This window comes from Haliaeetus leucocephalus, unplaced genomic scaffold (genome assembly GCF_000737465.1).
Source record: "Haliaeetus leucocephalus isolate CR32 unplaced genomic scaffold, Haliaeetus_leucocephalus-4.0 Scaffold473, whole genome shotgun sequence".
Taxonomy (NCBI): Eukaryota; Metazoa; Chordata; class Aves; order Accipitriformes; family Accipitridae; genus Haliaeetus; species Haliaeetus leucocephalus.
In genome coordinates, this window is record NW_010972909.1 from 2,875,439 (window position 1) to 2,901,108 (window position 25,670).

General features: G+C 40.9%; 1 protein-coding gene across 1 annotated transcript in view; it reads right to left on the reverse strand.

The window, feature by feature from the left end:
* LOC104836629 (potassium voltage-gated channel subfamily KQT member 1-like) overlaps positions 1-25,670 on the reverse strand; it is a 504,398-nt gene that overhangs the window by 179,004 nt on the left and 299,724 nt on the right. The window contains exon 15 of the mRNA XM_010575314.1: positions 25,302-25,363. Within this exon, the coding sequence (XP_010573616.1) occupies positions 25,302-25,363 (62 nt within the window). The remainder of the gene's footprint in view (positions 1-25,301; positions 25,364-25,670) is intronic.

The following is a 25,670-nucleotide window of genomic DNA, read 5'->3' on the forward strand; positions in this document are numbered from 1 at the left end:
CTCTTCGGAGTCCATTACTCCTGCATCCCTCCACAACAGCTCGCTTATTCGGGTATCAATCAGATTCAGGTTTCCTCTCCCTAGACCAGAGTCTGGAGGTCTCCCACCTTCTCCCTGAGTACTCTAAGCCCTGAATTTATCTGCAAAACATGAGTGTTGCCTCCCCCAGTTATGCCTTGAGAGAAAATAGCCCTGGCTGTCATTTCGTATCGAGCTCAGAGCTGTTGCTGTGTGGGGGTATTCTCCAAGGTCTCTGCTGGCACAGACCACAGGGGCTTAAGGGATGGGGAAGCTTCCTCCATGAATTCCAAGTGATTTTAGGCATTAGAGAGATGCCTAGATGTTCAGCATGGCCACAACAGTATTGCTGCCAACCATATACAGCAGCAGAATTTTGGGCATCTGACTACATTTTCATAATCAAATCTACGTGCTTTTGATGGTAAAATATTTTGTCTTACCTCTGCAGAACTCATGGTCTGGATGAGTTGAACTCACTGTTAACCCTAGACCATTGCTGTCATTTTTCAGATGGGGATGTTGAACGACTTGCCTATAAAAGAAAAGGTGAGGGACAGAAGCAGTGGAGGAAATCACTGTCGCCTGCTGCCAGTTTTCTGAACGACTGGTGGTATGTAACTTTTGTCAGGTATTCTCCTTTATAAGGAAATAAGGAAGGGCCCACGCTGAGATATCTGAATGTATATCTTTTGGTAGAGCAACATACTAGCCCTAAAGTTGTTTCAACTTTCCTCCTCATCTAGCAGTTACTGAAGCACAAACATGTAATCATGGGAAATGCTATAATTAACCATAAATCTCTGCTTCAAATCAAAAGGGCACTGAGCTTTCATTTCAGGCCGAAAGACTGGAACAAGAGCACAACTATTAGAGAATCTACCTTTGAATCAATTTCTGTCAGTGTGCTGGCCTTGCTCTTTTGGTCTAACCCACAAATTTGTACCTGTACGGTTAGCCAAAAACTGTACATTATTTACCAACATCAGCATTAAAACTCAAGGATCTGGCAATGCTCCATCTTGGAACTAAAGAGCTGATACTGTACGCTTACTTTAAGAACCATCACAACTGTGCCTGAGAATACTGCTCCTTGTATAACTCCACATAGAAGAATTTGAGATGAAATAGAGTTTTCTTAAAGCTTTTTGCTTTTTTATCTGTGAAATTGTTTCAGGTTTGTGAGAAACTGAGTATTCTCAAACACAAGGCCTGATTTTGCAAAGCATATCATGCCTCTGTTCCCACTGAGGTATCTACTGAGGTTACTTTAAAGCCCTCCTTCACCATAGTATACGAACAATTAAATATTTTGAAGAAGAGATAACAATAACAGTATTACTTTCTTGCTTCATGTTTTAACACAAGCAGACTACAGGAGAAATGCTGATTGTAGCAGAACTCTGGTTTTGCTGTAATTAAAGTGGGAAAGCCCCCAAACTTAGGCTGAAATTGGGCTGATTTTCAAGTCCCTAAAAAACCTCAAGACTTATTTAGCTTACACTGCAATTTGTTGGCATCACGGACAAGGTAGAAATAATCTGAGCAGGGGGCTCCCAAAACTCAGTCTTCACTCCAAAACAATTTCCCTCTTGTCCTGTCTTCAAAGGGGCAGGTTTGATTTGTGCTGGGATTATTCTGAGTGTTCCTGGGGTTCAAATCACAGTTCGACTGTTCCTTACCTGACCTCATCGATTCCAGCTGTTGGGAAAGTAATGATAAAGCTATTACGGGAGGCACTTAGCTTGTGAACACTCTCAGTCTAAATCAGGTTGCGATGTGTATAAACACAACACCGGCGTAAGATTTCCAGCGAGCCTTTTGCGACAGATCCTGCATGGTTCAAGCGTAGATACCACGGCCTTGGAAGGTGAGCTGTAGCCAGTCCCTGAAAGCTCAAAAAAAGCCCTAAGTGATGAACCTCGGGCAGAGAGCTACAACCAACTGCTGCTCAGGAAGCTGGGGTTTTGCTGGGGAGATGTAATACATTTGCAAGAGGAAAAAAAAGCGCGTATGTGGACGCTCACTGGAAGACTGTTGGGGTGGGGGAATCAAGAGGAGGCAGGGCACAAAGTGGTGTAAAAACACAGAGGAGCGTAGCCCTGGGGAAGGACTGTTGGGGTTGGAAAGCAGGAGTGCAAAAAGGGGTGGAGGGAGAGAAACTGGAGGAAGATGAAGTGGCTGGCAAAGTCATCAAGTGCAAGGAGCCTGCCAGCAGTGTATTCTTCCCTTTTAAGTGCGCTAAGATCTAAGAGAGATGATAGGGAAAGGGGAAACTGTCTGAATCCCCAGAAATGCCAAGATGAGACATACATTGCTTCTGCATCAGGCAGAGAGCTGACTGCAATGAAAGGGAAGGGATGGCTAAAACATTTTTTTTTCTAAATTCTATCAAAATACTCCTCTGACCCTGTTAAAAATACAGGAAATTTACAGCGAAAAACCCAGAGCAAAATAAAAAAAAATGCAGACTGAAGCTTGCCTGCTGATAGCACATGCAGTTCTGGAGCACCAGACTCAGTAAAACCTACTGCAGTGAACTCATCTGGCGAGCAGGCCAGTAATTCCCAGGGACCGTGACTTCCAGGGGGTCACAGTTAAGGTTCTGCTGGTATATGCCAGGACTCCTCATTTTCTGTTTTTTCAGAGGTTTGAGTTTTGCTGACAAGGCATTTTGGAAAGGCATGAGAAACCACTGGGCAATTTTAACTCTGTGTTAACAAAGATTTTTTGGGTCATTGAATTAGCTTATAGGGGATTTGCTTTAACTGTGCCAAAGTGTGTGTTGGGGAGGAGTTGCAGAGGGGAAACTATGCATTTCTGAGGGAAACTCTCTCGGGCTGAAGCACTCTGCAGAATACCAGAGACCGAACTGTGTGATAAAGATCATATACAGAAGAGTTCAGGGTGGGTGAGTACAGCTGCAGGTTTTGGTACCTGTCCATCCATCCATCCTTCCATTCCTTTTTCTGGAGGAGGAGAAATCCATGGGTCGAGAGGATCTCAGCACCATCTGGACCTCAGTTTTACACATAAAAATCTTACATATTCACTGTGAAGTCAGGATAGCTGCATATTTTCTGAACAGGATACTTACAGATATTATATCCCTCAGATCCCCATAAGCCACACATCAGTATGTCATCTGATTCTTTAGAGAAGCATGAAGAATCACTGGCTAAACATATCTGCAACCTGGTTAATGATTTTGTTAAAATGGCTTAAAGTGAGTTGTCTTTTTGATTAGAGGATTTTCCTCTAATACAAAAAGCCCAAGCCAGCAATATCTTTTTAAAGCAGAATCTTTTTTTTTTTTTTTTTTTTTTATTTCAGACAGTCTTCTGGATTTCAAAAAACACAAAGGGCTGTTTTGATTATGCTGGTCTGGTTCTACTTTAGGGAGTTCCTTTAGCTGCTGAGCTACATACTAACTCGACTGGAGCTCCTTCACCCTTCACCACGTTTTTACATTCATTGTTCTATTGTTCAGAGACAGCTTTCAGTTACAGAGTGTAAAGTCAGGGTACCTCATCTTTGGCAGGTTTATCCTGAACTTAAGAGAAGTTTTAGTCTCATGGCATTGAAAGGGTTCTTGCTTGTCTTGTGAGGCATTTTTTTCAAAGGAAAACAGGGTCTAGCATCTGGGTCAGATAAAAAGATATCTCACAGAGAGGTGATGGCATTGTTAGTGGACAGTTATAAGGGAAGACCTGGCTATAGCAGAAATTTCTTTCTAAATCCATCATGTACTGGTTAGGCTGAGGCTCTGAGGCATGAAGAGGCATGAGGCGTATGTCTGATTTTGAGAAAATGCTAAATAATGTATTCTAGCTGCCCATAAAGTATCTAATCCTGCAAAACTCTTCCACTTGATAATCTACGTGGCGCTGACTTCCACAGATGTGAGTATGTTTATTTGGGGAAATAAAGAATATCCTTAAACTTTATTTCTTATTTCATTTCATTGCATAACCCCTTCAATTAACAAAAGCGTACAACTAATTACCTAAATGGGGTATTAAGTTCATTTAATTATGCTCTAGGCACAAGAATATGCTTCTCAAAAACACAAAATTCAGTCTTGCTACTGTGCCCTAACCAAGCTAGAGTTCCAAGTTACAGAAATGAACTCTTCAGCTATAGAGGCATTGGAACTGAAAAAGTACTCGTGTAAAATCATGTCACAAAATTTCTCACAACTGGTCATACGCAAATAAAAATAAGGCAACATTTACAGCAATATACACACTGAATAAATCAGAAAATGAACTAGAAATTGAACTTGACTTACTACAGAAAGTGTATACTTTATGTCTGCATATATTTATAGCTACACACATAGAATATATATTTAGCAAAATTGTGTCTTACCAGAAGAAAGTGTTGACAGTCATCTCAACTTGAGATGTCTATTAAAAACTCAGAGAGTGAGAAAGAAAGCACTGTTCTGATGAAGTACTGAGCATAAGATTTCTAAACTGCTTTTGCCATGCTGTCCCTGAGGTTAAGATCCTGGGATTATAGGTATTTACAGAGTGTTGGTTTACTATCATGAAAAATGTTACTCTTCTCTGGGTGAATCAGAGTATTTTTCACTTACACCGGCCACACGTACAGACAATTAGCAAGGGAGGGGAAAAAAAAAAGTTTGGGAACTTTACCTCCACCCAGTTCTCATCAAATCTTAACATATCATTTTTGTTTTTTTCCTGCAGACTGTTAAGGAGAGACAAATGTACTTTCTTTGCAGTTCCTGCCCATGACCCTGTGCTGCCTCAGTCCTATTTCTTTTCCTCAGTAGGAAAAATTCCTAATGCTTTTCAGCACTGCTGCAGCTCCGCTGGCTGTAGCAGTAATGGAACCTGAAACCCAAGAAGGCGAAGAGTTGTGTTACTCAACACTGCACACCACACGTGCTACCAGACTTGCACTGCGGTGGAAACTTGCAGCCATATTTTTCCCAGGACTTGTCTCTACCAGAAAATGACATCGTGCTAGGACACAGGAAGAAATAAGGCATCAAACGCTGTTTGGAGCTTGGTTACAGACAAGGTGGCTAGGCTGCATCCCAGCTCATGTCAGCTATGTGAAAGCTGGGTGTCTAATTTAAACCGGTCATCTGGGCTTTTTCCGCAGTTAATAGACAAAGAAGGAGAGCCAGCCACCTTCTCCACCTCTGGACAGGCTGAACAGCATTTCCAAGGAAACTCTCCTGCTCAATCAACTGGTTTAACTGAGACTTCTGACAGTTTGCAGTGAAACCTTTAACAGCCGCTCACGGGAGCTCAGCTCCATCAGCCGTGGGCAGGAGCTTTCACAGACCAGGCAGGCTTCTCAGGTCTGGTCTCACCCAGGTGAGAGCCAGGCTCCAGGCCCATCTGGGCTCACACAAAGGTAAACTGCTCTATATTAGCTATTTCTCTGAAGCACATTTAAATATCTGGAAATGGTATTCAGCAGTTTTAAACATGTGTAATTTTTCAGACTGATAACATCTATCATACACATAAGATATAACACCTACTTATCCCGAAATCTAACTATTTTCAGTTACACCACTGAAATCTAAAGTTAGCTCTATGCATGCAAGAAGGCTAAACAGTCATTTTGCAAACATACCTGATCTCCCTACACCCTTTGCAAACACAGAAGTTATTTTCCAGGGGCTGTCATATTCACTAATCGGTTAAATTTCAAGCTACTTCTTTTGGCAAAGGTCAGTAATAGTCAAAATGTTTGCATGCAACAGCAATGATTTTTCCCCTCTGTATAAGGGACACTTCCAAAAATTTGGGGTCAAACAGATTTGTTACTATGATCAAAGCTGAAACTGGCAATTTTGACAGCTTCACTGAGCAGAATGAAGCTTGCTACTAGCAAGGGGGTTTATGGGTGAAATTAGAATCTAACAAAATGTGCCTTTATGCAGCCCATAAAGGAAGGAGTCCAAACTAAAATACTCCATTGATATTAAACACACATAAAGCCTTATGCTGCTTGCTGCATGCCTTGAAGACCATAGAGAAGATAAAAATCAACAGCTGCCAGGCATCCTGCCTTCCTGCAAGGCTCTCCATCCTACATAAACACAGCCAGGAAAGGGACTAACGTGGTGTTGTAATAACACTCCTAGAAAACATGGAAGGTATTGTTGGAAGGTAATCCTGCTGTTTGCAGTAGTCATTTATGCTCCCTGCCTCCCCCCTCCTTGGAGAATGAAGAATACAGGTGCAGCAGAAGTGTTGGCTGAACCGTGGCCCCTCCAGAAGCTGTGGGGTCATTTAAGAATGAAGAACAAAGTTTTAAATTTTCAGAGGAAAATGTTGGCCAGGTGGCCAGGAATCAGCACAGAGGCTTCTCAGGTTGGATACTCAGTTACATTGAGATCTGACCTTGGAGCCTGGGGATGCAGAATAGTGCATGTCTTTGCACAGCAAAACCATCCTAAAGCTTTACCATCGAAGCTATTTCAGTGTTGATGCTTTGGAGACATTTCCCCCTTGCCTGTACGCTTTTCTAGAGATGGAAGATCAAAAAGTATAGCCGTCTATCTAATAACTTTGCAACCAATGTGCGTGCAAGTTCTCCCAAAGTGATTCAGACAGATTATATTGCCACAACCTTACTGACTACTGGACCCGAAGACCGCACTTTTCGTAGCCATCTGTATAAGTCTGGTTGGAAATGAATTATCTTTTTATTGTCTTTTAATTCAGACACTTACTCTGACAGACCAGTGAAACTTCCTATTTTGCCTTTCAATGTCATCCTTGTTGCTCACTGGGGATCAAGATGAATGTTCTACAGGGGCCATGGCCAGACACCACAGCCTAAACCAACCAGCAACCTCCGAACAAATGCCTCCAGGAAGGAAATGAATGAAACCACCGCTGAGAATCAATTGATATTTTCCAAGAGAAAAAAAGAAAAAAAAAAATCTCATACACAGGAAACTAAAAAGACAAACTCATGGTATTCTGAGGTAAAAACCATGAACGGAGGAGAAGGCCGTTTTTTAGCACAAGCATCACAACCAAGAAATCCAATTCAGAAGAGCTATCTTCTCCTCCCAATCTCTTTAAATGACAAAATCGTGTGCAAGTCAAACTCTGCAGGAGAGTACACCTGTGTTGCCATAAGCTTGTAAGTAAGTGCAGAGAATTTCCTGCTCTGCTCTTGGAAACCCTGTCATTTGTCACCTAAAGAGCACATGGGAGGCTTGTTTCCCTTCCCTCTAGTCTTATGTGGGATTTGGTTGAGGTATGTACAAAATTTTCCAGGCTCTTTACACCAGAAGACTTTGAGCAATTTCCAGCTGACTCCCTTCTTTTAAAATGCTTTCCCTCCTGTATCTGCTTGGAGTTTGCTGAGGTTTTTCCCTGCCTGTTCCTGGAGTTTCTGGAGAGTGCCTGGTCATGGCTTGTCATCTAGCAGAGACTGGTATGGAGTGATCTGCCAGAAGAGGTATTAACCATCTTTAGAGTTGCACGGACTGTCGTCTTTAAACAGAATTGTTTTCAAAAGCCACTGGAGATTTTCAATGGAACATTTCTTTTTTTTTCCATACTGGAGGATTGCAATAGAAATATAATGTTCCCACACATGCTCAGATAAAATCATCTGCCTTATACCTCCTCCTGAGCCTTCACAAAATGACACATTTTATAGGAAGCACATGAAAGAATATTTTGGCATTTATTCTTGACATGAATTCAGTTGTATGAAAAGAGCTGAGAGTTAACACCTTTGCTGAGCTGTCAAAAAACCCATCCAACAACCCCCACCACAAAAACTCAACCAAGAAACTATTGTCTATTGTCCAAAATGCAGCGCTGGCAGCCACATGCCCCCGCCAGTCATTGTTAGTGGGTTGCATTTTTTCCAAGAGATACGTACAGTGCCTCTTTTCTTCAGCATTTGCCACAAAAGTTTAACATGGTTGCAAGGATGCTAGAAAATCCTTTCCCCATTCTGGCCTCTGTCTCCATATCGCTATTAAAAAATCCAACCGAACCCCAGCCTTTTTAGCTGAAGAGCAAGACAAATAATAATGATAAATCTAAACCAACCCCAAAACATCAAAAAATGAACAAACAAAACACCACCACCCACCCATAGTTCTTAGTCCAAAATGGAAAAGAGGCAAAAGGGATTTAATCACCACTATTGATATGAGAGGTGACCTGATCAAACACTATTTCAGCTGTATGCAGCTATGAAAGAGAAAAAAGAGGGAATGGTATACTAAATGAGATGTTAAATAATACACCTTAAACAAACACTGTAACCAGCTTCACACAGAGACATGCGGTCTGACAAGAGGGTCCATTTAAGCAAGCCAAAATGTAGGGGGAAAAAGAAATCAAAAGATCTGCTGCATATTTTTTCCAGTTTATTTTTCCCTTTTTTCCTCTCTGCACTAACAATTTTTAAGAGGCCAAAGATATTCAAAGTGAAATGTCACCATTCTTACAAGCTTAAATAAACTATTTATTAGCGGTAGACTAAGTACTCTAGAGAAATTTATTTGCCCTGGCAATAATATTTATAAATGACCTATGAAATATTATGACATTGTACCAGTAGCATTGCAGTTTGCCTGTGAGGATTTAGTTCCAATCAGCAAGTGCACTTAGAGGGGGGAAATATTTCTGTGCGGGGCCAGCGAAGTGTGCAGGCAACACTTGGGAGAAGATGAAAAGGCCATAAGTACAATCTTTTCTTTGACACCGGCAATAAGTAAATACAGAAGCGATAAATAAATCAATCATTCAGCTCAAAAAGAAATGGAGCCATTTTACGGTCCCCATCAATTGAGTCTCTGCTGCTCGTAACGGAGAGGTCTAAAGGCAGCGCGGCTAAAACGGGAGCTGAGCTCCTCGGCCACAGGACGCTGAAGGCTGCGAGACTGCCGAAGGGGGGAGGAACACAGGTACCTATTGAACACGGGGACACATGGGCTGCTCTCTACATTTCTTTTTTTGACCAACGTACCGAGGCAGGAACGACAACAGAAACTCAGCAATTAGGTATTCCAAACACAACTGCTATTTTAAGAATAACAAACTCCATCAATGGTTTGGGGGTAGAGGGTGGGGAGAGTTTAGAAGTAAAATGCATGTGTGCAGACAAAGGTGTAAAATTCAGATCATTTAAATGCTATATTAATTATAGCATTTATATATGTTATATATAATTATTATACTATACTTAACACTTCTCCCAAACGAGACAGAAGCCAAAATCTATTTTGCTGTGAACCATAAAGCTGTTTTAAAAAACAGCTCGTGTTGGTGATATTTGTCCTCCACCACAGGACACATAAAAAAAGCAAAAAATAAGAGAAACAAAAAAGCTGATTAATTCTAAAACTGGACATCACTTCCTCAGGTCCTGATGGCAGTTTTGAGCATGGAGGGAAATAAGAATAAAGGACTTCAGCATTAGGTTTCTTGAGCATTTTCAGCTAAAGTCTGACTTGATTTTTTTTAATAAGTGAGTCAACACACACACAACAAAAGATATTTTTTTTCCCCACAGTATCAGGTATATCACAGGGACAAATCAACAAAATATGCAGATATCAGAAAACAGCTTATATCTTCATCTGTATTCCCACTGAAGGAAAAGTTAAAAGAAGTAACTGTGGCACAAACACAAATATCTCATTGGGATTTAAATACTGAAACTATCGTCTGTAAGATCAACAGATGTCATGTAGAGCATATATTTCCAAACATCAACTCACTGAAACTACACATATACTTATGAGGTCACTCAGTTTATGCTTCATTTGATTTACTTATAATTTATTAGTTCACTTCCTATACCACACTATTCTGCATTACAGTATCTCCCCATAAAATCTGCATTACTTTGTATAAATGCTATTCCAAAGTACTAGCCTAGCAATTATGGTGAATGCTTATGTGTTCATTCCAAGCTTTCACTATGGGTATCTCATGCATGTAAGCCGTGCAGGTTAACATTCTTAGTTTTCAGATGAATAGTAACTTTCAAAGTTACATTCAGCAAAATTCTACTTAGTATTCTTTGTGAGAGCAAGATGGTTGAATAAGGAGAAACGAAACAAAAGAAAATAATTTGAATGGCACTTGCACGGAGTGTAAAAACTTTCTTTTTAAAATACCAAATTGTGTATGTGTACAGTCCTCAATACTATCTACCAAAAAGATTATATCTAAAGAAAGCTGGATGAGAAAGTACCTGTAAAGCTGATGCTGAATTCTATTCTTTCCCTCTCACACCATGTTTGCTTTATTCCAACTCCACTGTGATAATGCTGCAGAGGCATAAGACTGACACGATACAAAAAAGCCACAAACCCCAGCCCCTTCGGTACTCCTATCATAGGCTGTTAGACCGGTGCAGTAGACTTCAGTGCAGTAGGCTTTAGCCAGCACGTTTTTGAGTTTCCCTTATGTTAATTTTTGACCTGGATTTTTTTTTTTTTTACTGACCCCTAGTTCTTTGCACACAAAATTTTAACATACAAAAACTAGAAAGCCCTGCTGAGATGTGGTTAGGAGCAGGTCCCAACAATGTGCAAGTCATGGGGTGTGTCGTGATTTTCATCTTGACAAGCACATCGAGCCTTAGCTCCTCTAGGGAGTGGCTCTGGGCATGAACCTCCACAAACTTGGCCCAGGTTTCCTGTTTATAACCGAATAAGGTGTCTTTTGCCTAGTTTGCAAAACAAGCACAGAACTACCCACTGCTGATCTTTAACGTCTGCTTCCCACTTCTCGCACTGCACAGCTATCTGCTCTTCTGCAGTGCTTTGTCAGTCCCATGTGAGTGTAAGGCGGTGGGTACAGAAGAAATTTTTTTCTCCCCAGAAATAGTGACTGGTGAAAATGCAGAAAGCAAAGTATGAGACCACAGTGGCTAAGGCAGCAAAACAGACATTCAAAATCACAGGACTGCCTACAAAATTTCATTGGGATTCTTCTTGTCTCCTTGCCTTTAAGGACTTGTGCTAAACCCCTGTAAGCATTCAGGATTTTCTGTGTGTAAGGTCTAGACGTTGTCACGTAACCACAAATCAGATTATGGGACAACCCTCCGAGCTGGGCTTGGAGGAAAGCCCCAGCTGCAGAGGAGATAAGCAACGAACCAGTAAACTATTCTGTGCCACGTACCTGCAGCCCCGGGGCAGAAGGCTTTGCAGGAAAGCTGTCGCCTGCCCACAGCCAGCACTCGCGGACACTGGCCATGGGAAGACACCAGCCGCGCGTCTTTGGACATCAGCGCCCTCCATATTTCAGAGCTGCGGCTGGTGAGTTCTGGCTACCTGTGGGTGCCTCCTGGCAGGACAGACCCAAGTGCCAAGCTACATGCCGGGGATAAAATGGGGGGGCAGATCTGACATGGGGGGAAGTGCTGCCCAGTATGGCCCCATGCAGCAGCGTACCCACACCTGCAGTGCAGGACTATGGCCTCGCTCCTGCCACTTGATGTCAAACGCAGATGTCGGTGGTTGGTGATTTAGAGATCAGACTGGCAGGTCAGATCCGGTACCTGGAGCTCGGTGGAAGGCACAACACAGTCCCAGAAACAAGTAAGACTCAGGCCAGGCTAGGGGGGAACGTGAGGTGAGGTTTCAAGAGTCCAGCTCAACACGTGTGAGACTTGAGAGGTCTCTCCTTAGTCCAGAGCAAGGGACAGTCAACAAAGGAGCAAAGATCTTTTTACTCTGGAAAACAACAGGCTTTTTTAGCTGAACAACTTTCAACAGATCAATAGTAATCCCCTCTCAACTTTATCTTCAAGAGATTAAGTTGTGCCCCTCAGTTTCCTTCCTTTCTTCTTACTCTCCCCTCCTCCCCCCATTAATCTTAACTCGCTGCCTTGCATCCTTCACGTCTATGTGCTGGGGCTGTGTGCAGCTAGGAGGTGCATGTACGCCGTTACAACGAAGAAATGAAAAAGAATCATAAATGTAGGCTGATATATTAAAAGGCGCAATACAAGATATATTTTGTTCATTGCTGAATCCAACTTGGTCTACTCTGCCTGCTTATTCTAGTTAAATGCACATGTCAACATACAAAAAGTTATTTCAGACTGCAGCATTTCATTACCCGAGCCAAGCCAAATGAACACAGGAATAGCAACAGTACACACGCCAAGGAAAATGAACTTTTTTTTCCTCCTACTGTGACATTTTTGGAGGCAGCCAATTATACATTAAAAAAATCATGAATGAGCAGTGTAATTTTGGAGCCATAACTTAAAGTGAAGTATTCCTTTAAATATGAAATTAATATAATCATGACATTTTAACAGTTTTTCATGGTTCTGCATTCTTCTACAAGGACTCATTCTAAGTAAACCTATATGCTATATAAAAAGACCACAATAATCTTTTCCCACTAGTAAAATTGCTACTCTTATGAGTGTTACATATATAGGAGTTTTTACATACATAAACAGAATGTGGTCACTTGTGGGATCTATAGATTACATTGGGGGCATATTAAGGGAGTAATGCATGCGCCAAATTTGTTGGCGTGTTTTACAGTGTCTAGATTTTTCTATCCTGTGCTATTTTGTACATTTCCTGCCCTGACATAAATGACCTCATTAACAAGAAATTCTAATAAGTATACATAGGGGTTTTTTATTTCAAATCTGAACTTTGCTGGCTACAGCTTACTTCTGTTTTGTGACCTCCCTCCATATCTATAGCCTGGGAGGAGAAGGAGAGAGGAGAAAGACAAAAATAAAATGAAACAAAATTCTTCTCACAGAAGAGAGTTTTCTGCTGAATGACATAATCGGTACTCCCGTCGGTCTGAGCTATGGTCAGCCTGCTCGACCATCTAGCAAAATCAAGTAAATGCAGAAAAGATATTTTGGGGATTGAAAATTGCCTTCCAAATACAAGCAGTTTATTTTTGCCTTCCAAGCCAAAGAAGGAAATCACACGGCAGCATATGGAGTACTCTATTCCCTATGTATTAAAGTTGTGTTAGCTTTATAGCAGTTCCTGTCACCGTTCAGTGTCTTACCCCCCAAGCAGATATGTTTTACCACAGGATCAGAAGTCTATTTCTGCAATCCCAACTCAGGGTAAAACTTCTTTGGGATTCTAGGATCTGACCCACTTGCAGTGATCCCTGCAGTAATAGTTACCCTGTAGCTGGGGCTGGAAATAAACGTCGCTGGCAACGTCGGAAACATTGTTTTATTTTGGTCTTTTCCTCTGGACAGCAAGTTCAGAATTGTGCTACAGAAGGAGAGCTGAGAGTACCTAGCAAAAGCTCCAGTTAGAAGTAATAACAATATTCAGTATTCACAGGGTGCTGAAAGTGCTTTTTAGACTAAAAAATGGAGGCTGAAATGCGAAAACTGTAAAAGATAGCCAGAAAAAAATAAGATATGCAAAAATACAAAATATAAATCAGAGCTATATATATGTATACACATCTCTACAACTGCACACCCAGTTAACATATATAGTACACCAAAAAAGTGTTGACCAAGGTAAAGTCATGCAAGGCTGCAGGACCAGGCTCAAACGAAATCTGGCCTGAAGCATGATTTGGAGGTCAGGCTCCAAAATTCTCTAAGAAAATCTAATTTGTTTGCAGTTTCTACCTCCCGCAAGAGTGACTCCATATTTCACCTCCATCCCTCTCCTCTGGCAAACTACCATTGCCCCAACCTCATGTTCCTGCCCAGCCGTCATCTTCCAGCCATCTCCCAACCTCACGGCTGCCTCCCCCCAACACTGCACCCACGCTGCTACCCCGGGGCAGTTGCCCACTCGTTTAATAATGAGGGTGAATGGACAGGTCAGAGCTAAGGGGGGCCCAGAAATGCGTATCCTCAGGGCATTACCGTGGTCTTGCCTACCTAGCCATTCCTTTCTGAAGATGGCTATCCCATTTATATTGTAATCATACTTAGAAATTTGGCTTTATGGTGAGCATACTCTTTGGATATAGTCCTGCCCTTCAAACAATGGTTTCGAACCAGGCTTGCCAGGTACGTGTGGTGGTGCTGGGAAAAGACCGCTGTGCCCCAGTTTCTGGGTACTCGTCAAGGACCATCCTCCTTCTATGGTACTACAGATATTTGAAACGAGCAGAGAAAACAGCTTTTTCTTCTGTTTGACTGCAAATACTGAGGCAAACTGAACACTGCACAAAGATGTTAATGCTCTTTGCATGGCACCCACTCAATCCTGTTGTAGGTTACAGATTTAGCCTTTCATAGGCGAGAAGACTTGCCGCCTGCAGCTTTAGAAACTCTCCAGATACATACAGTGACAAGTCGTGCAAAGCATGTAAAGGCCACAGCCGCTAAGCACCTCGAAAGGCAGTAACAAAACTAACATTAATAGGCAGCTCATGGCAAGGCAGAGTAGGAAATTTAAAGGCGGTTGATGTGTTTTGAGTTGCTGCGAGAGAACGTGGGCTTCTGCTGCCTCCTAGGGTATGTCCTCATGGCAGTGCCTGCTGCTCAGGAGATACCTGACCAAATTTTAAACTTCCTAACTGCAGTGCAGCTGACAATGTACTTACGGTGGCAGAGAGGCCAGGGTGCTCTAGTTTTAAGCATTTATGTGGTCTTTCAGCTGGCTTTTCTGCCTCCCCTGGATGGTGTGGAGCAATATAAATCAGTGTCTGCTAGAGCTATTTACAATCAGTGTAACTAGACTGTCTTAAAAAGCCTAACATTTTAAATACACACTATATATTTTATTTTGAGTTTTGAGGCTTCAGGATTTCTGCTTTTCATGTGTATCTCCACAGCGAGGACTAGAAATGAACAATTTTAAGAATTCTCACGTAAGTGCATGTCTCCAGGTACCGAAGCCTTAAGAAACACGCAGAGTAGTAGGACACTTGTGATATTATTGCAGAGCTGAGAGCCTGCAATCTCACTCCAGAAGAGGCAGGGAAGCTGTGTGAGCCAGATCCTGAATCCAGATGGAGATCTGATCAGACATTTAACCTGACCTGGCAGCAACAGCATGGCCCTGTACGAGCCCACATTTTAAATGACACTGTTTTGGCCGCTTTCCGTACCTGTTAAACTTGCTCTACATGCCATTGCTATACGCTTCACCTCTTAGAAAAAACAGTTCTTTTTGTGTCAGTTATAGCCTCCTATTTTCGTTAGCATTTTTTAGAAGAGAAAATACAACAGAATTTTCAGTGCTTCTAGTTGTCAGGGTTTGAAAACTCTGAGGCCCAAGACACTGCCACGTTCCATATGTGCACTTTAACTGTGGGCTGTAGGTCTCAGAAACACAGACTTGCCAATTCGGCACTTAATGATGCCCCTTAAACAGGAGCGAAGCCTGCCAGCACATTTTTAGTGATTGTTTCTTCATCTACATGCTACACAATATTACTAGAGAAGCGTGCTAGGCCCACAGCAGCGAAGGTGGGCTGCTGCAGCGACTAAACAACCTCCTGAGGTCCCCTCCAGGCTGAAGGACCCTGTGATCCTGGGATATTTTATGGCACCACAACCACAGAATTGAGAATGCTGGCTGTGGCCTGATGTGACAGTCAGATAGTTTACTTCGTGGGCAGAGACAGGCATTTTAAGTTCAAAGAAAGATTAAAGAAGAGATGTTTAGGATCGTTCAGTCCGCAGAAGGGCATTGCACTCTGCAGAAGGCAGGGTTTGAGGCTGCGAGGAATACCTCTAGGTGTGCGAGATCAACTTCTAGTTAAAGTATTTATACCTCTCCCTGTATGGTAGTATCTCAGTACCTTACAGTAGCTGAAGTAGCCAAGTATTGTTTTACAGACGGGAGGCTATGTCTTGTTTGGAGGTGGGCTGAGGTTCTCCAGCAGAGCACCCCGGGTTTCTGAACCTGGAGCGCAGCGCGTGAGCCAGCAGACAGACCGCGCTCCCTTTCTTTCGGTCTGTTCACAGTCATAACCATTCCACACCAAGCCATTTTAACCTGCAGAAGACCACTTGCTGATAACGAAAAAAGCACAGTTCTTCAATTACGAGACCATGAATAAATCCCTAGATAAACTGCTTAGTGACTGAGTACTATTTAATTGTATTCTGACATTGCATAAAAACACACTCGAGGACCAAGCTTGTGATAAACTAAGCACTGTACCTACGTGATCAGAAGAGATCTGAGGTACTCTGCACCACCTCACCGCCTCAGACTCAGAACCCAGTCTCCTTCTCCTGGTCTCGAAGGACTGCAGTGTGTAACAGACACGTTGACTAACGTGTTTTACTGAAACACCCCAGAACACAGCACTGAAATCAAAGCCAACCTTCTCAACAAGAAAAATATGAATATAGTTTATCAACATTATTTACTAGTAGGAAAAGTAATTATGTTGTAGAAGTGACTATGTATTACTGATCTACTCACTGTTTTCCTGCTACATAAAATTTAAAGCTATGTGTTGCAAATAACAACCTTGTGGTAAATAGAGCAAGAAAAGAGTTTCTTGGTTTCTTGACATTTTATATCTCTCTCCCTTACCTCATAAGCCTTTATATGAAATCCTTTATATGAATTTACTGTTGAGTGAAAATTTTCTTCACTAGATACAGCCAACATGTCAGGGCAGGTCGCCACAGGACTCCAGTGTATCTTGGTGGGTTTTTTCTTTCTTTTTTTTTTTTTTCTTTTACTGAGCTGTGTCATCCTGCAACTTGCCTTGTACAGCAGTATTCTTCATACTGCTTATTATATATAATCCACTGCAAACACCCAGAGACTAGTTATAGCAATTTAGACTCAGTCTATTCTTCTAGTCCAACCCTTGGGATCCGATACCGGCCATCAGCAGCAATAGAATAGCTCCAGGACTAAACAGATGTTTGCTCTGACTCAGCATCACAGTTCTTGCATGAAACATAAATCCAACTGCTAGTCTGGTAACCATTTGAAACATGTAAATCTGGGGTTTTCCAGTGTACTTCCCCTGATTAAGAGGAATTAGAGGTCAATATTACATGGCATTCAAATAATATTAAAACTGCCCTTTAAACTACTGATCTGAAAAATGTGGTAGGTGAAATAACCACAGTAATCCTGAAGTATGGAGTACTAGAGGAAAATTGCTCTTTTTCTATAGCAAAATTTCTCTGTGTTCTCTGTGGATTCTTCATGATGCTGGAATGTCTTTCATTCAAAACCAGAATGAAATAATAACAATCTTAAACAAATGAATTAGAAATCAATCGGTTCAACTGAAATGCTCAGAAACCTCAGAGTATTTCACACCCTAATTCTGATTTTCAGAAAGTTGCTCTGAAGTGGAAAATTGGAAACACTTTCTTTCAGTATACGATTTAAAATACAGTTCCATAGAATGTGACACCTTTTCAAAAAATGTTCCATTAGAAAACAATTGTCATTTTCAGATGGAGAAACATTCCAAAGGAAAATTCTCAACTTGTCTGTAGGGAAGGCAGCACTTGCAGCATACAGCCATAACCAACTAAGAACAGCTACAAAATCTATTTTTAAAAATAGCTTTCTAAATTAAATTGTTTAACATCGGTAACAATTGGAGGTCATAAAAACTCTTCAGATGAAATTTATTTCCATCTGAAAACAACAATTTTTTGAAAAGCTGTTCATAAGAAAAGGGAGGTTTAATGAATTTATAACTTTTAATTTTTTAAAATTTGAACAGGATAGAAGAATTGCTGAAATACTCCATTTTCACTTTGCTAAATAAAGGCATTTTTGGGGGGGGACCAGGATGACCGGTCATTTAGAACTTTATGTTAATTTAGAATGACCTATTAAAAATTATAAAAGGTAGAAGCAAAGTACTTATAGCTGATCTGATTTCTGTTATTCTTTGGAGGTTCAGGTCAAAGCTCGCTGTGGGAAGATTTGACTTATTAGCAAAAATAATTGTCAAGATCTCCAAAATACTCTTAAGGTAAAAATGTATTTTTTCACCCAGCAGTAGTAAATAAATTGCTTCATAAGCAACAGAACTAACAGAGCTTTGTTTCCTATACATTTGTGGCCGGACTCTCTGGCACCTGAGAAGACCCACGCGCACACTGCAGTTTTTTCTTCTGGGAGCAGGGGGATTAACAGAGTGTCTGTCCTCTACCCAGGCACTTATTTTCTCTGAAACTTACAGGAAATCAACATCTCTAAGCTCATGACCCCTTTCTCAATTTCGGTTAAAACCAATTGTGATGCTGGGAAGGTTTTGGGGGAGAACAGGAAGAGACGGACAGGCTCCCTCAACCGCAGCCTTTGTGGTCGACGCTGCTATTTCCAGGACCTTTTCCCTGCAGGTTAAACAGCCCCGGCGCATCGATACGGATTAGATTTCCAACACTGTAACAGCCCATGAAAGATTCCCTTCCCCAAAGGCTCCGTTATTTACCAGCAGCCCTAAATCACTGCTGTTTCTATCTTCCTTGGTATTCGCCGTTAATCTGCGTGCTCTCCTCAAGGAGGGTTACTGTAGAGTAGTGCACCTTCTGCAAGCGACTCTCCTTGTTTCTTATCAAACGTAAGGTAGCTGCAAACTGCTTTCAGGCTGCTACGCAGCGTATTGCTGTGAGCCCCTGCCTGCCCCGACCCCAGCACGCTCCAGGGTGTCATGGGCAGCGTTTGCTGCGTGGTTTTGGTTCCACCACAAGAGTTTCAGCCAAGAGAGCAGAAAAGCAAGTAGATTGCACCAATTCCCTAATCACAGCAATCCTTGAGACTGCTATAAATGAGATCAAACTATTCAAGCTGGATCCTAATCAACAGTCAGTGCAATCACTGGGGAGCAGACACTGCCATCTGCACGCTCATTTATTGGGCTTTGGAATTATTTAACATTTGATTTATGGTGGTGAATTGCGTCCTGGCAAACATTCCCTATGCGAAACTCTTTGCTCCCTCACCCATTAAAAATCAGGGCCTGATCCACGTGAAAGCCTCCTGCTGAGTTCACTACGTTTTGGATCAGGCCTCTGGGTCTCAAGACTGGCAGATAATATTCCATTTCTGTCCAATTTTCTTGCTCAAATTTAGAAGAAGCTCAAGTGTTTTCCATCAACATTTTTATGTTTACTTTTGGGAGAATCTTCACAGTGGGTCAGGTTACTGTGATATAGAAAGGGTGACCCACACTGACATATAAATTTTCAAAAAAATCTCAGCCTGAGGCAGACATCTGCCTTGAAGAATTTCAGCCCAGATGGCTAAAGTTTGGCAAAGATGTAAGCAACTGAAAATAGAGCTCTATAATGGAAAGTGGTGTACAACCTTAATAATAGGAGGGTGCTACCAAGTACCACGTAAGATAAGGCTCCATAACAAGAACCATCAGGGAAGAATTCAGGCAGGATTCTTTCAGATATGCTTCAGAATATAGGATCTATCACTTCTTTCCTTTTGCTTGAAAGGGATATCAGAGTTAGCTCTTATTTTGGCCTGATCCTTCAGACATTACCATAACAACCAGGCAGCTCAAAACCAGCCTTTCCCGCTCAACGGTATTAAACAAGCTTTATCTGAGAAGCGTAGAACCATCCCAGATAGTCAAAAGAAATCCAGGCTGCGATAGTTGCTCTCTGCATTGAGAAGTCAGGTAGCAAAGTAGAAAAGCTGTGCAGCTGAGATCTAAGCTGTTAAATCAGCATTACTTGGTTTTCAGATTAAAAACCCGTCGTTGACATTTCAGTACAAGAATGTGTGCACAACTTCAGTTCTATGGTACCTTAAATCCCCAGCATAGCACAAAGATTCACTTAGACATAATAGATGAAAAACATGATTTCACTTAGATTACTTCTGAACTTTTTGAGTCCCCATTTCTGCTTTCACCTCGCCTCTGTCAATTTGCTCCTGTTGAGCAGAATATGAAGACATGAGCTGGAATCTTCTTTAAAGCCATGTAAGATATTTGCTGCAATTTACACCTGCGTAAATCCTGAGTAACTCCACTGGTATAAATGGAAGCACAATTTGGCTTGAAGCATCAGGCTTTTTTTTTTTTTTAATTAGGCAACAGCTTAAAAATAGGAGTCTAATGACTTCATGGGTATGGTGCAGAATCAATGGATTTGTGCTGGACTGGTCTGGAGTAAACGAGATCAGCCTTTGACTGTGTTTACTGGCATCCTGTTCCAAATACCTGTTCACAGCATCTCTGCCTGTGAACCTCCTGTCCATCTCCTTGAACTGAACATGGCATGCTCCAAGAACACGTACAACAAGCAATATACCTTACTCACATGAGATATACTAATAACTGCAAGTTACATTAGCTATGTTAATTATTGACTCACACACATTTGTGTTGGGAAGAGACACTCCAAAAGTCAGCACTGTTCGTAGAGGGCCAGTATGAGATGTATTTTCTATTTACAAGAAGGAACAGCAGTGCAACTCGGATAGCTACTTTTAAGAACTATCAGCCTGTTTTGGTAGCTAACAAAACCCACATCACGTCCATTTGCAAAAAGCCTTCTGAAAAGCTTTATATTATGGAATGACTCAATCTTTAAGGAACGGGGGGCATACAACCCACAAACACCTTAGTGCCAAAATATGTTTTTGTTAACAAATGCATTTGTTGGGTTTATTTCAGGCACATTCTCGAAACCTCAAAAATGTAGCACAGTCATTTTGCAACTGACTCATTGTGCACCAGTTTTTAGCTTTTTCCTTTTTTTTTTTTTTTTAATGTAATTCAGTTATGCCCATCACCCCACCCACAAATTAGGGGTTTATAATGGAAATTCTAGCAGGACCTTCACTATGGTGGTGCTTGCAGGCACTGTCATGATAAATAATTTACTATTTAATGACTCCTGATGTAATCACAGCAGGAGTCAGATTCACTAACATCCATCTCCCCATTGTTATCCAGGAGGACTAAGACGGTAGGGAAATATCACTCTTCTCTGAGCCCATCTTTTTAGCTCCCAACTTTAAAACGAGTGTTTTAATTGGTAAAGAGAGAGTTTACCACCACAGTCCAACCTCTACATTTGTTTATGTTGGATGACACTTTTGTTCTGGCTCACATTACTCAGATGGATAAAGCTCAGAAGGGTTCTGCTTTACTGCCCTGTTTTCTCTTAGTGTTCCTGCATTTTTTAAATGCTACCAAATGGTTGCTTTTGGCTCCCAGCATTATCACATGTTGTCTATAAGTATGGAAATAGTTATGGTAATATGGACGTAAATCATAACTGTAAATACCACATAAAGAAGACTGCCATATAATTATAAAAATACCTAATAGATTTCTTTTTCAAAGACAACACAGCTGTCCCTTCTAACCTTTCATTTGTAGATTCTTTTCTCTCCTGTTTTTATTTATAGGTTGCCGTGCAGTTTGACAGAGCACACCACGATTTTTGTTTCTAATTTTGAAAAGAAAAGAAAAAGAAAGAATACTCATTTCATCATAAAGAAGCATTAGTTTACAATTTTGAAAAGAAACTAACGCCAGCTCTAGAACATCATCTTGGAACCAATCTCCCTCTTAATACATTTCAAAAGAATCTGTCAATGGCTACATACCACAATTTAAAATTAAACCCTGCCATCGAACTAAAGAAAAGGTCGGCCAAATGGCATACATCACGTGTTGGGAAAGAAGCCCCATTCTTTCTCTAAACATCTCAGTGTTTTCATGAAAAGAACCACACTAGGTTATTATGCTGACCACAACAAAATAGGATTTTTATACCCTACCCAGGGAAAAACAGGTTGAAAAGTGTTATGGCTAAACTTGCACTATGCAACATGCCATGCTAATGAGAGGAGTAAAGCCTTACGCAGCACTGATGTTGCCAAAAAAGGTTTTACATATTGTCTGGAAACTGCCACCATAAATTTTATCCCTTTCTAGTCAGCTTTGCAACGCTTAAAAGCAAAGTGATCCAAGTAGATTTTCAACGCTGCTTTATGCTGGACTCGCATGGTGCTTCATCCTACACAACCTTCTTCTTACCTCTTCCTCGTTACCTTAAACTTGCATACGGAGCCCGGATGGTCACAAAAGAGAGGCTGCAGACAATGCTACTCGTGCCACATGAATGGAAGGCTGTTATCTTTGAATCTTTGAAACATTTTTCCTCAAAGCTTTTATCTATCACTAAGCAACCACTTCAGAGATCTGTGCTTATGCCCTTCTACACAGCAAATCCCACATTTTAACTCAAATAGTAGCAAAACTCTCAAGGGAATGGAGTTCATCTTAACCATCAGAAATGTATGCTTCTCCCTCTCTCTCTCAAAATTTATAAAAAGAGTAATTATGGCTTTATACAGAACGACACACAGCTCTGAATGGGCGAATTACACTCCGATTCCCTTTCAGAGAAACAACTAAAACAGATGAACTGGAAAATGCTGGTGGGAAAGATCAGTCTGGGCTAGAGGTGTACTAATAGCTTATTGATACAGATTTTTAAGCAGATGAAACATTCAAATCCACGCTGCATTTTTATCAGTCTACACCAACTGGCCTTTGTCCAAAAATGTGTCATTTTATCAGATGTGTCACTTGGTTGGGAGGCTGCCATGACTATACTGGGTGACTGAATGTTAAAATAATTTCTCCAGGGGGAAGAGGCTGATCCCAAAGGTTTTCTAGTTCCAAGGGGGAGATCATTTTTCACCACCAGCTGGAGCCTGATGTCAGACATGCCCTTGCTTCATTTATTCTCTTCAGAGGTTGAAACCCAGCTTGTCCTTCCTGACTCCAATATTGTTTCACATTTGGGCACATAGCAGCTACTACACAGTGAACTATTAAAGAAGGAGAGCCCATGAGACATGGGAAAATAGTTTAGGGGAAGCTGTTTGACAGCAGGATGCGGCCGTTTCTATTGTCCCATTAAAATAGAGATATCTGGGAAGCTTAACTTTGTTTTCACTATGTAAACACATGTATTTTAGCCTAATGTACCAAGAAGATGCAAATACAAAAAAAAAAATCCCCCAAAACAAACCCACACCACCAAAACCCCGAGCAAACCAACACAACAAAAGTTTGCCGGTTTTGTGCACTGTGTCTACTTACTTTGCAGGAATATGAGAATGAAGCCCTGTACACCTGAAGGAAGGTTATTTTGTACTGAAAGAACAAATACCCTGGGTTCCATCAGACTCTGGCATTTTATTTTACATTTGTAGTTTAGTCTGAGAGCAAAAAGGAAGCTGCAATGGCTGAATGTCTTTCATAGAGTCATTTTATGAAAATATCTTGACATATTTTTATTCCCTTTTATTTGTTTTCTCCAGAGCAATAAATAGGGAGATAGAAATCACCAGTTCCCATACAATATGTGGTCAGTTAAAGCACTGCAGTTCAAGTCTTCAAACAAAATAGCAGCTAGGTCTTGCCCACACTAATGGTTTGAGCTTGTGCCAACGATATTTAGATCATGCTTAAATGAAGTTAAGATGGCTATACCATTGTGTTTTTTTTAACTTGCATGACTGTTGTTCCGGGAACATTGTTGTGAATCCCTGCTACAGACTGGTTACCACATGCTTACAATAGACATTTAACATGAGAAGGTGAAACCATGTGGCTTCAGGCTTCATCATCTCCAAGCATTTACATCGAAGCAGCATTGATGAAAATTATAACTTTTTTGAATCAGCTAGAGTTCAGTTTTCTAGCAGGTTTAAACTGTAAAGGCAGAGCATAAGCAGGTATCTGCAACAGAGGTCATTCACTACAGCATTTACTGCATATGCTGGCATCTCCTGTAACATTGCTCTTCTAACAGCAAGATACCACTGCAGTACTCTAATTAAGGCTTTGAAATAAAAAGTTATCAAATCCACAGCATACTGTGCTAAAGCTGGACCAATGCCAGACACGTTAATAACTTTCTGACCTCTCTTCTTCATAAACACGGAGCAGTCAGGAGACCATGAACAACTGCTTCCAGAAGTATTTACAATACTAGCACTATTTCTCACACAAAGTAATCTAACTGTTAGCACAGATACTTTTACTGCTAAATTTTCTAATCCGTATTGCAAGTTTCTTCATATATAGTCAAGAAATCTGAATGAGCTAGTAGTGTGAATTTACAGAATATACAGAGGCTAGAAAGCAATATAACTCTTTTGAAGTGAATTAAGGTAATCTGAACAAAAGCCATTTACACTTTGAATGAGTGTGTCCGCACAAGGGACCAGTCCACTTTAAAAGTTAACTCGGATAATTTGTCTTTATCTGTGAAGCTGATTCTCTGACACTATCCAAGAAAGCTAAAAGTCAAAGAAAATCTGTCCATTGACATCGCAGCATCACATATTTCCAATATTGTCCTAGCAATGATCATTATATTGGGCAGGAGAGGGAGGAATTATATTTGTTTAATTTCAGTTTCTGCTTTTTGGCAAGATGCACAGCTCTTCTTAAGAATAATGAAAAGTATCCTTCCTCTTTCCATCTCACCCCACTTCCCCAGAGAAAAGTAAAAAGAAAATTTGCATGACAAATTTGAGTAAGACAAGGATACAAATAGGCAATGGATATGTTAAATTCAAATGGCCTTTTGTCTCAGCTGTTACATCATACCACATACCAAAGCTACCGCGTTGCTACTGTCCACAGACAGCACACTGTTCTAGGGATGCCGGTTTTCAGGGGTAGGTAAGAGACCTGACCTAAAAACTATTAGAGAAATAGATTCCTAGTTTTAAGCAAACTTGTATTTTTGTTATCACTTGAGTGGGAAAAGCTCTTGAGGATGTTTGGAATAGGTCTAAAACAATAGAGCTTCACTGAGCTTTGGCCTTTAGGCATACTTCTAAGTAACTCTAATTAATAACAAAGGTGAACATACGCTTGGAGAGAAGACCATGGGGGAGGGTCAGAACTGATGCAAAGATAACTGCACAGGGGGAAAAATGCAGTAAACATTAAAGAACCTCAAGATTATTAACTGAGAGATCAACTGTTGCTATTTACAAAGACTCCTGATACTAGCCTCTCTGTTTAACTCATTAATTCTTGTATGACAAACACCTTGTCAGTTCACAGTACTTATCTACAAGATGTGTGATTTGGCTTCAACATGAAAGTAGTCCCTTTTAAAATCAAGAACCAAATCTGTATGGCATGTAAATGGTTAATGCTGAACAACATGCACATGATACTTCATCAACTCCCTTACAAAAATTAGGATATTATTCTTTATTATGGTGCCCTGTAATTCTAAAGTAAATCATGCCAAGATACTATCTTACACGTCTGTAGATCAGATATCATTACTCAGAAAAAAAAAAAAAATAAAAGCTTTCATGCACTTACCTTATCCTCTAGCCGGATCAGTCTGGCTCCTACAGTGTAGTATCCTTTGTCTACCCCTTTTTCTAAATAAAGAAGAATAAAAATGGGACGTTCATTAGGTGGAGAAAAAACTCAAACTAAGAATTATATTTATGGTATTTTAAAGCAAAAAAGAAGCTGGTAATAGTAGGCTAGTATAAATAACATGAACACAACAAGAAAGAATTTCTTCATGGTGTACAGAAGTGAAAGAGTGTTGTTGGAGAGAAGGGAATTAGTTTGTCTAACTGACAAGATTAAGTTAGTCTAAAGGGCAACCTGGACCTTGGTAGAGGTAGTCTGTGGACATGAAGGACTACAGATAGTGTCTGAGGTAACTTGATTCCTTGC